We start from the raw sequence: 16697 nt of genomic DNA on the forward strand, positions 1-16697 counted from the left end.
ATGTGCAGTAGAAGCACATGTGATGTCAACAATTTCCTCTTCAGTCAGCCATTTCAGCCGTTCTTCTCATGTGTTTTCAGCTGTGTGGAGGAGATGAAAGAAACGCGAGTTGATGAAAGTTTTCCCGCGCAGCGGCAAAATGATAAAATGTGAATTGCATCTGGTAAATCGTTCGCTGGGTTAATGGGTTTCCATTTTAATGGCTCACCCAGAGTGTCTTCTCAGATCCATCACGAGAGCACTCTTTCTCTCTGTGCCTCTCCAGTGTCGTTAAAGAGAGCCTCCATTCGCCGGCATAAGGACAGTGTTTGGCTGTCGTAAAAAGTCCGCCAAACGTACACGCATCTAAGATAACGGAGTGACCATAAAGCGGACGGAAAAACTCATTACAATTAAATGTACGGCATTATTCCGGAGCGGGCAAAAGGGAATTCCGCTGAATTACACCCGCAATACAATCCAATTAATTGATTACAGCGCGCCACTCGTGAGCGCTTATCAGCTGTGCGACATAGGAGAGAAACTCCCACTCGTCGTGCTGTAAAAGTGTGACCCTGAGGAATGTCTTTGATCGTCGAGAGACACAATTATTTCGGCTTTTATTGGCCTGGCGGAGGAAATCACTTTTATTGCAGCCAATTCTTATGTCTCTAGCAATTGCATAACTCAAGGCGCTCCTTCTCTCCCCATCTCGTCAAAATTCTGCATAACTTCAGGATGATTTCGCCTTCTTTGAATACTCAACGAGAAATGTATCCGGAAACTTCATATCTTTTATTCATCAATTTCTTTTCTTTATGTACAAAGCATTGGAATTTAATATAAAAATAGTATGTAATACCTACAGTTAATTGTTTATCAATATCGGATTAATAAGATGGGCGTAGAAAAAAATTAAGGCGACTTTTATATGCGCAATACAATCAATTTCTTAAGTACCACATTTCGTTCCGATGCACTTCCATCTGCAGGCTTTTATCATCGCATTTTTCTTCTTTATCCTTTTCAATAACCAAAACAACAAAAAAATAAACAATAAGATCAACAAAAGGGGCAAGAAATCGACACTGTCGACCAATGGAAAGATTACATGGAAATTTTTTTTGTTAAACACTACCAATGAAGATATTATTGTAGTTTAAGCCAAATGCGGCAAAAGGAGTGCACAAATGTAGGGATAAAAGGAAATATTCAAATCGTCTTATGGCCATTTCTCTGCATCCAGTATTCATTTTAAATTAAATAAATGAAACCCGAGCAGAGTCGCTCAATATGCTTTCTTTTTCTTCTGTTCTTTTGTTTTTGTCTGTGTGCTGGCAAATTATAAGTGGTCTTGTGATCCTTGCAGGACAAATTAATCACTATATACTTTCCTTCTTCATGTATAAATAAACGTTGGAAAAAAATTGTATCTCAATTGCACATAAAATACTCTCCGCTCAGGAATGACTACAGCAGAACGATCTTCACTGGTCCGATTGGCAGTCTCTTCATGTAACTCCACGCATCGACGCGACTCACCGTGGCCATGGAGAATCCATTAATCGCCATAATCTCATTCCCATTCTTCACCTTGCCGGACTTCTCGGCGGCGCCGCCTGAAAAAGGGAGAAAGTCAGCCTTCAGCGGGACAATCAATCAATTTGCAGCACTCACCCATGAAGACTTTCTTCACCAGGAGCGGCCGATTGCCCAGCGGTGAATCGAAGCCACCCTCAATGGAGAAGCCGAGACCGCAAGAATCCTTCACCACCTCCACCTCGCGCGCCCCCTTGGGCACAGAGCGCAACTTCACGAAGGACGAGCACATCTTGTCGTCCATTTCGGCACTGCCATTGCCCAGTTTTACAGCTGAGGAGTTGGGAAAAGTGAGAAACTTGTGTTAGCAAAATCATCTCAAACTTCTTCTCAAAAGCAAGGAAACTCACTCGAAATTCCACTGGAAACTGATGGAGGACTCTTGAGGCCGTTCTCTTCCTTCAGAGATTCTCTCGAGGTGGCAACATCTGCAAATAAGATACAATGTTAGCCATCCAGTCAACTCCAGGCGCTTGTAAACTCACCTTCATTCGTCATTATGTCCAAATCAAGAGATCTCGATGCTTTGTGGAAGCTCTTCAGCTTCGTGTCGGCCACTTCGGGCGTGTCCTTCTCAGTGAGAGACGTCAAGGAGCCCAAAGACGACCTCTTAGTCTTCGTCAGAGTCGACGTGCACACGCTGGGTGACCTTGTGACTACCACAACAACTTCCGGACGAGGAGTCTGCGAGGGAAAGTGGAAAACAACAGTGAGAATTCGAACATTCATAAGATTTTGGGATGAAGAAATTCACCTTTAGAACCGTGACTGATTCGCGGTGTGTCAATCCTCGCATGCTGAGACCATTGATGGCCAGGATTCTGTCGCCCTTCTTCAGTCGCCCATCCTTGTCGGCCGGCGAATTGGACAGAATCTTGTGCACCGTAATCTCCTTCGCCTCGTAATCCGCGCCGCCGGCCAGCGTAATGCCGATGCTGCACTCGGGAGAGTCCCGCTGCAGCACCACCACGAACGCCTCGTGGTTCTGCAGCGGCGGGTCCGCCTCCTCAATGATGAACTGCAGATCTTGCGCCGTGATGAGACTGTGGCTGCTGCCCAGCGACGAGAAGCTCCCGAAGTCCGTGGGCGTGCTCTGCATCGTCTCACTGCCGTTGCTCTGAATGCTGCGCGCGGGCATGGAGGACACGCCGGAGGAGGAATTGGACGCCACGGACTCCCAGGAGGAGAAGCGATCGTGGTAGTTGATGGCCTTGTCTCTGCTGGTGGGCGTCGTGGGCGTGGCGGCCTGTCGCGTGGGTGATGGCACGAAGGAACTGCCGGCGCTCTTGCTCTCGAACTGCCTCCGGATGTCCGCAGTGGAGAGCTTCTTCTGCTCACTGAGACTCTTGGGAATGGTCCTCGTGGTGGGCACAATGTCATCCACCTTATCCTTGACGTGAATCTCTGTCGCCTTCACAGGCTCCGGCGACTCCTCGAGAGTCGTCTTGGCCGCCTCCTTTCGCACCCACTTCGCCACCTCGTTCATCTCATTGCCGTCAGACAATTCATCGGAGGAGGAGTGATTGAGCCGCCGGGGAGTCTTCTCCACCTCCAGCGCCTTCACTGACTCCACTTTCGCAATCACCTCCTCAGAATCCGACACGACTTCCACGAAAGTCGCCACATTTATCACCCGATCGACAATGCTGGGCAATTCACCCGCATCCACGAGCTTGTAGTTGATGATCTGATGGTCAGGCTGGGCGGATTTGCCATTTGTCAGAAGGTTTCGCACTTTGGGCTTTGGCCTCTTGATCTCATCTTCGTCATACCTGCAGGAAGTCAAAACTTAGCCATTCGCACGTCATTAAAACACAACCTTTGCTTACCCATCTGTGCTGTCTTCATCCTCATACCGTCCAGATCTGGCGGCGTGATCATCACATCTGCCACTGCGGCTCTTCGCGGACGCCAGGATGCTCTTCCTGTTGATGCCGCTCTCGTTGGACGACGACTTCACCACCTTTCTCTTCATGTCCACCGTGGGCGTGGATCCGAGGGAGCTGCAGCTCGCCTGGGAACCAGATCCCGATGTCAGCGTGGACGTGGTGCTGCTGGCGATGGAGGTGTTCGTCTCTGAGCTGAGCGTCCGCGTGAGCGGCATCTTCTCCGCCACCACGGGAGATCCAATGGGCGTGGAGATCCTCGAGCTCACCACCGAATCACTGTCCTCACTCTCGTCCGTCTGCGGCGCCTTCTGCACAATTAGCGAAGTCCGCGGCGGCTTCACCGGCGGCGTCAGCGGCCCCATCTTGTGGCCCTCATCCTCCGTCGCCGCGTGGCCGTTCGTGGCCACCATGGGGCGGCCGAGGGAGGTGATGAGCGGGCGCCGGGTGCCGTCGAAGATGCTCTTGTAGCGCGTCTCGAGACTCGGCGGACTCGGCAGGGTCATCTTGATCTTCCGCTCGACGTGCGAGCGCGCAGGCGACGCCACGGACATGTCCGGCATGGAGAATCGCGATCCGGCCACCTTCTGCAGATCGGCACTCTTGATTTCAGGCAGATCCAGCAGAACAGGTTCGGGCGCCACACGCTCCGGAATAACGAGTCCCCTCAATTTGGACATGGACTTCTTTCGCGTCTCCAGCATGTTTGTGATTGAATTCCGCCGGCGGTCGTCCATGCACGCACCGCTGCCATACCTGGAAAGGGAACGCAGAAAAAAGATCAGGACCAGGGAATTCCTTGCACACACGACTCGTGACTTACCCGGAGAAGCTGATGGTGCGCGTGAGCTGAGCCAGGCCGCCATTCCGCCGCGGCAGGGATGAGTAGCTGGCCACCTCAACCTGATGCGCCACCTTTGGTCTCAGCTCAACTTCACACTCCCTGTGAAGATTAGGAACATCATCCACATCGAGATTCTCAACGCTCTTCGCCTTCTTCGTGAGGCTGTCGCCCCTGCCCAGCCTCTTGGGCCCGGCCAAATCACATTTGTCCAGCAGATCCTCGGTGCTCCTGTTCAGGCTCTTCCTCGTCAGCTCACCCTGCGTGTCTGGATTGGAGAACATGGCTATCTTGTCCTTCACGCTCTTCTCCGAGCGCTCATCCTTGCGCCACATGGAATTCAGGGAGCTCTTCCGCATCCCACCAGAGTCCAGCGTCCGCGACCGACTCTGCGTCAACTCCACACTCTCGATGGACTTTTTGCGCATCTCCACCAGAGACTGCGTGCCGTTCTGCTGACGCTCCACGTCCATCTTCAGCAGCAACTCCTGGCGCGGCTGCGAAACTCGCGGGGAATTGAGGGGCGGTGGAACGGACTTGGGCAGCGGCGGAGCCTCTTCCAAGAATCTGCAACATTCAACATGACAGCGTTAGGCGAAAGCGAATTCTCTCTGTGTCGCACACAAAAGGATTGTCTTGCTTTAGGACCTCCTTTCAAGAGGTCAATGGAGAGAGAGAGACTCAAAGAGACTGAATTTTCAAACACTTGTCTAAACACTCTCACTTCTTTATGTGTGCATTTCAGCGAACAATAGATATTGATTGATCCAAATGAATTGGTCTCTCCTTTCAATGCCTTTTCTACGCTAGTGATTCACCAATTTATATCTACATTTCACCCTCGCTTTCTTCCTATTGACTCTGTCAAGAGCAAATACAATAAGATTTGCCATCGCATATCTTTAGCAGATACGATGGCAAAGCATTTCCTGACGCCTCCCAAGCCAAACTCCATCGTGTAGTGTGACAATCTGAGATGCCCTACCCTCTGATCTAGATGTCGGGGAGAGAAATTTCACTTACGTTTTCACTGGAGACTTCCCTGATTGTGTCTGCTGTGTCGTGGGCTCTGTATCACTGAAATTCGGCGGGAATTCGTGACCATCGGGCGGCAAGCGGCTGAATGTGGGTGGTGGTGGTGCTGGTGATAAATGTGTCGACAATGTTGAACAATTATTCACAAGAGCAGATCTCTCCATGTCTGTTGGAGGAGAAAAGAAATGGTTGGGAGATCAAATTGGAATCAAATGGGTATAACCTTTAGGGAAAACATTGTGTGATCTTGCATTTCAATCTCATGCCACTCTCCCATGGCAAAATGTGCGCTGTGTGTGTAGTTTACTTTTAAATAGATTGCACTCGTGTGGCCGAGAGAATGGGGAGATCAAATTGAATTTCTCTGCATATTTTTTTTTGCACTCGCTAGAACTCTTTTTTATATTATTATTTTCCTTCTTCAACCGCGCACAATCCGTGGCTCTTGGGGGAGAGGGAGGCGAAAAAATACTACGGGTAATTGTTCACATGTTGTGGTTTCTGGGTCAGGCCCATTGCTGCAATTTTTCACTCTTCCCGCAAAGAGCAATTTATGTACACATTTGAATGTCGTTCAGTGTGACATGACAACAATGAACCATATATTTCACCAATAATTCCTCATCACATGAGCATCTCTCTCTCTGTCCGGCCGGCACCAATTCACTCAATTCGCCCCCGAGGAGCAAGAGGAAGCCATCAGATCAATCTCAATATGTGCCATTTGGACAAAGAGAGCGGCTCACAAAGGCAGTCGCGGGGACACAGAGCGACGACTTGCACCCATCGTGATTTATCGGATTTAGAGTGGAGGTCTCATCTTGCTTTTCGAGTAAAATTCCCCCCATTTAATTTTAATTGATCAATATTTCGTTTGCGCCCATTCTCTCCGCATGTCTGCCATCTCATTGCTCTCGCATTGACTGCATTCACATTATAATACATATAAAATTAAATGATAATGGTACAGTGATTGGAATGAAGATGATGATTCCAATTCATTAGTTGAATGGCACACAAATGGAAAATTGTAGGTCTCTCTCTGCCCTTCTCTCTCTCTCTCTCTCTCACTCACACTTCGTACCTCGCGCGACGCATCAAGTGATGAGCCATGAGGCATGATAAACATAGAATCTCTCCATGTGATTTCCAGCTCATTGTATCACTTTTCCCCCCCCTCATTCATTTCACATGCGGTATTTTCTTTCGGGCACTCTGCCACATTCCACCTTCACACTTCTCCTCAATCTCGTGTGCACCATGGGAAAATTCTTCAGAGAAATTCTCACATCATTTAGCAGGAAGAAGAGATGGGAAATTGCAATGTCAGGAAATTGGCCCACTATTCACACTGTTATTATCAATTTTTCCATTATGACCCACTGCTGTGAATTCGCAATCTATCTGGATAATTTACAATTTGTCATAACACAGTAAAAACATCGTCTTATATTGTCCATATTGTCCAAACAATGATAAAGATATCACGCCAAAAGGGAAACGTGGGGTAAATATGGAGAAATCAATTTGACACAATTCATCCTCCTTTCCCTATCCATTTCACAATTTGAGCCAGTTTCAGTTACCAATTCTGAGAGATTCTGGACCGTGAGGGAGAGATATTTCTGTCTATTGAGCATTTTGACATTCAACTTCTTGGAATACATCATCGTCGATGAGCCGGAGAAAAAAAAGATTCTCCCAAGTGACTAAGCAGAATGGGTAGATTTTGCCCCCCTTCACGAATCAATTGTGTGATGTCTTCTTGGCCGTGTGTGTGTGTGTGTGTGTGTGTGCATGCCAATCAAAAGTGATGCTTCAGCGACAGAACCAGAATCTCACGTGGTTCACACAAAATGCTCACGCTGAAACAATTAATCTTGGGGATTATCTCACTTCTCTGCACTTCAAGAGACACCCAGAGAGAGAAAACGACTAATAATATATATTTGCATGTGATGAAAAATTACTACGTGTGCAGAACATCGCGACTCTCTGTATACCAACCTCGATAGCGACTGTAGATTCCACTTGAACTACTATCGCTCCTCAATTTGGGCTTCAGAAACACAATTCGTGGCTCCATCAAACTTCTTTAAAGAAAAACGTCTCTCTCTATGGTGTGTAGAGTCTTTATTTCAGGCTCTCGCGATAAGACGTAAATCACGAGGCGATGGAATAAAAAGTCTCTCTTCAAATCACACTAATTGATCAATTTATATGACATCGTCAATTCTATCACGTATTTACAAAAGGCACAACACAAAAAAAAGCAGCCGTGTCCACTGAAAAATATAGAAGCGCGACAGAGTGAGAGGAGATGATAAATTGTGGAATTATCAATTGTGACTCAATTGTATTTCTTCTATTGAGACACACAAATAGATGACAATCGTCCAGAGACGCCTTGAGATAAATCAACAAATTTGCTGTAACAACATTTATTTGCACGATGGGGAGAAAATTGAGGTTGAATGACGGCAATGTTGCTGTGGTTGTAATAGATGGATCACATTTGAGGCTAATCCTTAAGCCAGTTTGTGGGGACACAACAATGCGCAAAACAGTTACCATTTCAGACGCGCGCGATAAGGCAAATTAAAATGTGAAACACCAAAAAGATGACATACAATCGAGTGTGGCCCAAATCTCCTCAACTATTTAGTGCCAATTTCAAACACCACTGAGATTATCACACAATCAGCAGGTCAAATGCGCAGGAAAAACCCCCCAGATGAGAAGAATGCAGTGAATCTCAATCGTCTAATAATCCTTTCCTTCGGTGGAGCACAAAATTTTTGTTAATTAACACATTCTCGGGACGCCGAAGAGGCGAGGAAAAGAGCATTTAATGCTATATAGAGAGCTCTGAGATGGATTTGTAGAGGAGAAAAAAAGTGCCGAAGAAGGAAAGAATTGGATTTGCGGAATTTGTGGCGTGAGAAATAATTACAAATTCTTCTACAATATTAATTCTCTGTTTTTTTCTCCCCCCTCTCACAGCTCTTCATCACATCTTCACATAGAGTCTCAAGTAATCGAGAAAGAGGTAAAAATCATAAAGTGAGAGATATAAGATGGTGAAGAGGAGAAATGGCTCTGAAGACGAGGCATGAAGTGTAGGAAAAAAAAATTATATGAATTAGATGAGTGAGGAATGGGGTTATTGCATTATTATATTGGTCTTAATCTCAATTCAACATCAATGTATTGCTTGTGTTGGAGAGCAGCGCATCATAAAATTACATAAAAATTCAATTCGATTTATTCAAATTAGCCACACACAAGCTTGGAAGTTTTCCTCAATTGGAGGCGGAGTTGAAGAATATCTTCCTCGGCAGCCGCTTCGAGAGATTTAATCAAACAATGAGGTCATAAATTCGGTGTAAAACCGCAAAATCAATTCGATCCGGAGAAATGGTGCGAAGGAGGAATAAAATCAACCAGGAAAATGCATCAATCTCATGATAATTTCTATAAGAAGTGGCATAAATGAAGGCATTTTTCTGCCTTACTGCTCTTGTTTTTCCGTGAACACTTTTGCAAAGTGAAAGTGTGCAATTGAGATGGATGGAAAATGGAAGAAAAACATCGGAGCACAAATGTGTGGTGACATTTATTGGGCGCGGAAAATGCTGCGATGCAGAGAAAAAACGACATATCGTCTCCTAATGAAAATCTCCTATAAATCATTGCCCATCGCTCGTCATGGGCGAGCAAGATTGCGATGAAAGACAGCGAGAGTCTCTTCTCTCTGTGAAATTTACCGAAGAAGTTGTATACAAAGCAATTCGATCCGGATGTGCAAATTAAATCAACACTCACTGACTAAAGACGTCATTAAGTGCACAATAATCATAAAAATGCCCTGAAGAAGCACACAAGTCTGCTGTTTCAGAAGATATCTCCTCTGTGGTCTCACCATCTCAGTGCTCTTGAGTCCCATTTCAACACCATTATATGAATGCCGACTTAGAGGATTGCGCTAATAACGCGCTCTTCCAGACGATTCGCCCTGAGAAATGCGCTTGAGAGAGAGAGAGAGGAGGAATTAAAATTTGCCGCATCTTCTTGAGAATCCAACGGAAAATTCTACAAATTCCACAACTGCACATCTAGTCTGACCCTTGACCTTGGCGGCTGCAAAACCCCACCGTCTTGCAATGTGGACTGTGAGAACACTTTTTTCCTTCCCTCCCAAGGAGACACGAGAGGAAAAAGCGACAAAGAAGAGACAAACAGATCGGGAAAGAAGCTCATACAGTCAATTGCGCCCTGTGTCTATTGTAAATAAACCATCAAATTATGATTTTTCAGCTCGCCATCCACTTCTTGTTGCCTCCATCCATGTCCAATGCTCAGTGGACAGCATCAATTTGACGAGACCACCGACTTCCCATCCCATATCCACATCCCGAGGACAGAAAATACACCACTTATTGTCCAACTATGGGATTTTGATGGATGATCAAATAAAATGATTGAAAGTCACTCACCGTAAAATTGAAAATACCACAGAATGTGGAGAAGAGCTCTCGAGAATGGCCGAGACACTTGTTCAGCCACGAGAATATGATCGAAAAGTGAAAATTAATTCCATCATTCGCTAATGAATTCATCAAGGAGTATCATTTCGACTAGAATAGTCAACCCTCCGCGTTTCTTCTCACGGATATTCTCACAAAAGGTGGCTAATAAGCTCGGTGAGGTACAAAAGACATCTAATTTTTCGGAGAAAAAAATTCAAATCAACAATAACCTTGTTGCTTTTCTCAGAATGATTCTCGAAATGAGTTAAAATTTAGATGTTGATTAGTTCGAAAGATCGAATTTCAAATAGAATCTAGAAGTATGAAAGAAAACAGTGTTCAAACTGTTAAACGAAACGCAAGCTGCGAAATTGTCTTGGAAATTGTGCTGGAAAAGAAATAAGCAAGATTCTGCAAGACTAACGAGAAATCTTATTAAGAAGTTCTTATGAATGGCTCACAAGATCTTAGGTAATTTCAATTACACGCGAAGAGCTTCTAATTAATGGTGACATTCAGGGGAAACTTAGAATGTGGGGTAAAAAGACACGTTAGATTTCCAGGGACATGTCATGTGCATTCAGTCCACTGGCAAATCTAGATCAATTAGTGTCTCGAAGCCCTATTGATTCCTCAAACGACACCGCACTCTCTCAGCCAGCAAGAACCCAATAAGACGCGAAGGCTCTTGCTCCTTGAACCCATCGCGCCAGTCGTCACACTTATCTGCGCGCGACCCACACCCTTCCCATGCAGAGTGGTTAATTTGCTCGCAGCCAGAGTGATTCAGGTGTGATTGAGCAATAAAATCCACCTGGACTAATTCTGTCTCTCCTGATGACTCGAGGTGGGACTTGGAGAGATCGCTCTTGTCATTCTGAAGGCCACGGCGCGCGGACAATTTATGGTGCAATCGTTTTTGCCCCATGTGCCCGTGCAAACACATGAGAAATCATCTCGGGCGCGAAGTGGAAACTGGCCAGGAGAAGGGCATCTTCCTGTACAGAAGTTGGAACCCATGTGAAATAAGAGTTGGGAAGAATGCGCCGCTGAGAAACTTCGCTGATGATGAAGTGTACAAGGTTTTCTTGTACTTTGTGGTCCGTTGCAGATTGAATTGAATTAAAGTCCATAACCATAAACAAAGTGAAAATGAAAAATTGTGGAAGAGATATTGAAGCATGAAGTTGAGGTGAGCGATGATGAGCGTTTGGACTTATTTCGTTGCCTCTCTTTCTGGCTCTTTCTGGCTCTCGTCCCAGCATTTTATCAGGAGATGAGAGCGAGGGAATGGACAGGAGACCGAAAAAAATTGGAGAGAAGCAGATATCTCTGCAGTGTGGAGTAAACCAAAGACATTAAAGCATAAACCGAGGAAGGTTAAGACACTCATTAATCCGGATGGGAATGGAATTTTTATATCCATATCGCGGAAGTGCTGCTCTTTCCCATCGATCTGCGAGGTGTTAAGTAAACTCCTCAATGTGCTCCGGCGGTTATGATTGTGAAAAAGCCCGTGTGTGTGAGAAAAAAAGGCGAATGCAAAATTTCCCGAAGGCTTTTTAGCGCGCACAACAATACATAAACTAGAGACGTGTGTGCGCTCGTCGGCCCACCCCATATTTTATCCACCCGTCCCGTGTGCTTAAGCAGACGAAACAATGTGTAATTGACTTTAATAGTGCGCGACATTTCACGACTCACACAATTTACGCTAAAAATGATTATTATTAATTGATTTGAGCCGCCGGCGCCAATAAAAAGTCAAGACAAGAGCAACTCCCAAATCGATTGCCTCTCAGCCAGCGAACACTTTATCAAAATCACACGCTCAAATACACTCGCGCACACTGTTCGACCATCCGCGGCTTCAAGGACTCCTCGCGCTCGACATTTGTGCGGCTGCAAAATCCCATTTAAAATATATAAATTTAAATTGAGTCCATGTGCATTGGAGCCAACATGCTGAAATGGAGCAGCGCGCACAGAGTGGAGGAAAAAAAGAACGTTTCGCCACTAAATGCATTTGGGAATTTGCTGACGCGCGAGAAAGACTGAGAACATTGACAAGTTTATTATTTTGTTCCTGAATGAGCATGGCAGAAGCGAAAATGGCCAGAGAATCTAAATAGAATTAATTCATAACCTTCATAGCGTGGAATAATGATGTTAAGCTACGGAATATCTCCCAAAAAAACCCCAGATTTTATTAGTTAGTTTTCTTCCACCGTCGAGAAGAGAGTTCTCAAAGCAATTAAGCGACCAACAAAAGGTGAGTGAGAGAAGAAATTGAAAGAAATGCCAACGTCAATGGGCTCCTTTTCTCTCTCTCTCTCACCTCTAGAAGTTATGGATAAGTGAATTAGAAGGGAAACGCCAGAGTCTGCGAGAGAATTGAAAACAGACGAGACAGTTACAAAGTGTCTTGGAAAATGACTGCGGCGATTTGGGAATTGCCATTAACAATCAGTTCATTCTCTTTTGCCATGAGCAAAAATTTCAACCAAGATTAACCGCAATGACGACACTCACACACCCGCAGAATTTCTTGCAGAACCTGAATTTTCAGCGCGATTATCTCAGATGGACATTCGCTAAGACATTTGTGCATGAAAAGCAAACCACGAAATTCCAATCGTCTGGAAGGCGACGAGAGATTTCCCCTAATATGGATTTCACTTTTAATTGGGCGCGACACTCCTCTGATCGATGATCAAATCAATACAATGCATATGATTGAGTCCAGTGACCCACAATTCTCCCCCTCTCACTCCCACTCGTCTCCTCGTGCTCTGTGCACTTTTTTTTTTATTGTAATTGAATTTGTGGCATTAGCCGCGAATTGTAATTGAATTTGTGGCATTAGCCGCGAATTCTTCATCACTCGATTAACCGGTTTAAAACGAAAAGAGCCTCCACTTGAGCAGAATTCTTCACTCATGTCCACCTTTTTAAGCTCCTCTCTCGCGACGGATATCTTTCACCACGCACAGAATGAAATCCTTAATGCCTGACGGCCGCACGGAGGGATTCTCTCCCCTTGCCACGGAATTCCTGCACTGATGGTGCGGCGAAATGTGGCTGAAAGTGCAGCCAAGAGCAGCAATGCCTTCCAACTGAACACCCCAGAGCGTTTCCAGGCATCCGCACACCACAAACTGCCAATGAGATAGTGTTTGAGACGCAGATCATAGAGACGGAGGAGTGAATGTGCGCCCAGAAAAGGGGGGCCTTCCACTGGTGGAGGCCGCGCGCGCGAAAACACTCGCCAGCCCGCACTGGAAACTGTTTCACAGTTCAAAAAATTAAGAGAGAGAGAGTCAGTGGTGGCGTGTCTCAGAACTTGGTGAATTGTATAATTAATTACAGATTTTAATCGCATATTTCTTATCCCCCACCAACACCCCGAAGAAGTGAAGGCACTTGATCTGGGCTCTGTGTTCGGAGATGCCACATCAAGGCTGACGGGAGAAAATCACAACTCTCTGCGATACTCAATTACCATCCGCACCAAGAGATCTTGGATGGAGTGCGCGCGCACAAGACAATTGAGATATTATGAGTGCGCCGTTCTTCGGAAATATCACTAAAAATTCACAATGAACCCGTTGGCCGGAGTAAAATTAGTTAATTCATAAAGATTATGACATGAGGAATTCCTACATCACTTCAACTTCATTCTCAAAACACTCCAACTTGGACTTCCAACGACCTCAAGTCGAGTTGCAGACGTTGTAGTTTCAGCATTGACGATTAATATCAATCGACAATTTGGTGGGAAATGAAATCACAGGAAGAATAAGTTCACTCAACGGAACAAAATTGTAGGTAAAAATGTCTAAACGCTTATCTACTGTTTGCCCAACATTAAACTCCAAACATCTTCAATCTAGAGAATTTCTCCGCAGACTCTCGCTCAACTCTGCTCTCCATTTGACCGTCATAGTTACAAATTTAGCATATTTCCCATTAGAGTCATGGTATTTTGTTCCCTGTATGGTGTCTCTCCCTCCATGTTTTGTGATTTCGTTCCTTTTTTTGCCTCTCTTCATTAATTTATTTATTACATTACGATTTATGGCGGAAAAGGCGACTATGTGTGGCTGTGTTTAGTATCAATGTACGAGTGTCCAACACGTAAAAAAATATGAGAACAGCGGCATGGGAGTTGTGGAGAGGAAATGCTGAATGCTGCACAATTCATTGGAGCCAACTCAAGTGGAAAAATATATCTAGGCATTATGTTCTTGGGAGCCACGGCGGAGGATTCCCGCGAGAGAGAGACTCTCCAGTGATGGAACATTTCGATGATGGCGGAATTTTTCACAAGTTGAGAAATCAATTTATCCCTCTCTCACTCACCCAACGCGCTGCCACGCTCTCTCAAGCCCATCAGCAGCCTCGCCTGGAGTTCATGGCGAAAGACACGACATGAGGAATAAGTTATTCGCCAAACGATTCTCTATTAATTCCAACCGAGAGATGACAAGTGCAATAAACTGCCTTCGAGAGGCTGATCTATGAAAGACACTCACATGAGTCACATTGCGGTGCAGAGCGAAAGGGTGGATAATTGACAAAGGCAACAATTGAAACATCCTCCAAATGTCGAGACGGAGAAATTGTATCGGACTTGAAGGCAACGTCAATTGGTACTTCCAGGAACTATACAGTGCACATACACACACGGGCTCAAGAACCTCCCGTTGGAGCGCGTTGGAGGGAAAGTTCATCGAATTGGAGAATCATTTGCATTCTCTGCCAGCTGAATTTCCATGCTCTTGTGGCGAATACTTGTAAATCGTGAAGTTGTGCACTTTTTAATTAAGCACTTGCTACCCCGTGCTTCCCTTTGTGCACATCCGCCACACAGTTAATCAAACTGCCACAATCTGTCGCCATTCATCTCCCAGTCCTACAATTCCCTCCCAAGTGTCTGGCGAGAGCCTAGCCACAGACTTGTCAATTAGGCAGCAAGAAGCAATTGTCCTCTCCTTATACGTGCAATCACACTCCGAGACAAAGACGCGTCGCCCGCGGGAAATTCTGCAGCTCGCTGTCATCCTTCCGGAGAGGCATCTCTCGGCGGAAGCCCCACTCGATCGCGCACAACTCGTGGGCGAATTAATTACAGCCAAACATCATAAGCAAGAGACCTCAATACATCTCTCTTCTCACTCGCAATTGAAGTACTTTGACCCACAATCATTTATTTACCATCAACTTGATCCAGTTTTTTCGGCAGCGTGAAAAATAATTTAGACACTTTTCAGCAAATACCCAGCTGAAGGCGCTCTTCAGTACCGTTTGTATAATTACATTTTAATTTGCTAGAAACACCATTAAGTAAATTGAGAGCGAAGCAGATGTTTGCCAATTTGGTGGAGAAAAGAGAAAGAAAATGGTGAGATTATGTTGTCAAAATCCACACACACACACACACACACAGCGATCATTCATTAAAACTATGTTAATCAATGCTTTATTAGCGTAATTCAGGCGCATCATAAGAAATGTGTATGGATTTTTGCGAATACTGGCCTTCAGCTCTGCGTCAATCTCAACAAAATTTCAGCCACTTTATTTACTCCTCAAGATACACCTGATAAGGCAGTGACCCTTTTCACTCTCATCCAACACAATCCTATTTGAATAGACATCAACACAGCACAAATTCCTGCGCTCAGGCCACAAATAGAGACTTCTAGGAAAATCAATTGACACCAAATGGATTCCAATTTACACCGCAGAATTTGCCTTAACAATTGGTAAAGTGCACTCACGAGTTTGAAGTTCAAATTAGTTGCTCTCCTAACGAGATGGCTGTGGTAAAAACGTGAATCTGTGCTCAACATGAATGATAAATGTTGATCTATTAACCCCTGGACAAAAACGTGAATTTCTAGAGACAGAGAGCGGGAGAGAGAGAGAGAGAGTTCCTTTGGGAATTCCTACCACCGCAGCCCATGGAAAACGCGATGGGTGAACAATGGAAAGTGAAGAATATGCACAAGAACACCAACACTCGATGGTTGGGATACAAATTAAATCTAATTAACCAAAGTTGAAATTCTTACATATGTTCTTTTTATCTAGTCATGTAATTATTCAATATCACTTTATATCATTCCACCCATTGTATTCCCAACACTGCGGAATTCTCTCTCTCTCTCTTACATCCCAAACTCATTTCCTCACAACGCCGACAATGTTTCCAGAGAATAAAAACCACAAGATTGTATACTCCATTTTTCTCCGCACACTGTTTTAAATTGATCAATGCTCTGGAGTGGCAAATGGTGCCACATGTCTGTTTTATAGGATGAAAATACAACACCGGATGGATTGCCGGATTCAATGTGACAACAACTTAAGGAGGATCAAATCACACGCATGCTTAAGAAATCATTTAGATAGCGACAGTGAAGTAGACTTGGAAGTGAAGGAGGTTTTCCAGTCGGATTTGGTCTCATCAGCGCTCTCTCAAATGCCATTTAAGATATGCTATCACACTAAAACTTCTACTTAGCATCTAGAAGATGGAATAATAGAACAAGTCTATTCGAAATTTTTCGGAAATTATTCATTCCAAACCATAAAATGGTGAAAATGGGCAAAATTAAATACTTCTATCTGACTTTGTACTCAGTCAATCACGACCATCACGACAATCATTAATGAAGAAGTGTCTTAAGTATTATCAAAAGCATACGCCACTGGAATAAAAATCGCATCCGGGTGGTCTAAACATGAGGACACATTCTGCAATCGGATAGTCCAACCGGAGAGACAAGAAGACACCTCAATCCTCCAGCTGACCAGCTGACA

At 44.9% G+C, this 16697-nt stretch overlaps 1 protein-coding gene across 1 annotated transcript in view; it reads right to left on the reverse strand.

Annotated features, from left to right (window-relative positions):
* Positions 1–705: 705 nt before the first annotated feature.
* The window catches only part of LOC132255467 (uncharacterized), a 45057-nt gene continuing 29065 nt past the window's right edge, over positions 706–16697 (reverse strand). Inside the window, exons 4-11 of the mRNA XM_059751521.1 lie at positions 5329–5506; positions 4288–4872; positions 3408–4220; positions 2333–3350; positions 2064–2262; positions 1929–2006; positions 1657–1851; positions 706–1598 (exon numbers count right to left, since the gene is read on the reverse strand). Coding sequence (XP_059607504.1) covers positions 1450–1598; positions 1657–1851; positions 1929–2006; positions 2064–2262; positions 2333–3350; positions 3408–4220; positions 4288–4872; positions 5329–5506 — 3215 coding nt within the window. The 3' untranslated portion in view covers positions 706–1449. The remainder of the gene's footprint in view (positions 1599–1656; positions 1852–1928; positions 2007–2063; positions 2263–2332; positions 3351–3407; positions 4221–4287; positions 4873–5328; positions 5507–16697) is intronic.

The sequence above is a fragment of the Phlebotomus argentipes genome, unplaced genomic scaffold (assembly GCF_947086385.1).
Source record: "Phlebotomus argentipes unplaced genomic scaffold, Phlebotomus argentipes genome assembly contig_5, whole genome shotgun sequence".
Classification (NCBI taxonomy): Eukaryota; Metazoa; Arthropoda; class Insecta; order Diptera; family Psychodidae; genus Phlebotomus; species Phlebotomus argentipes.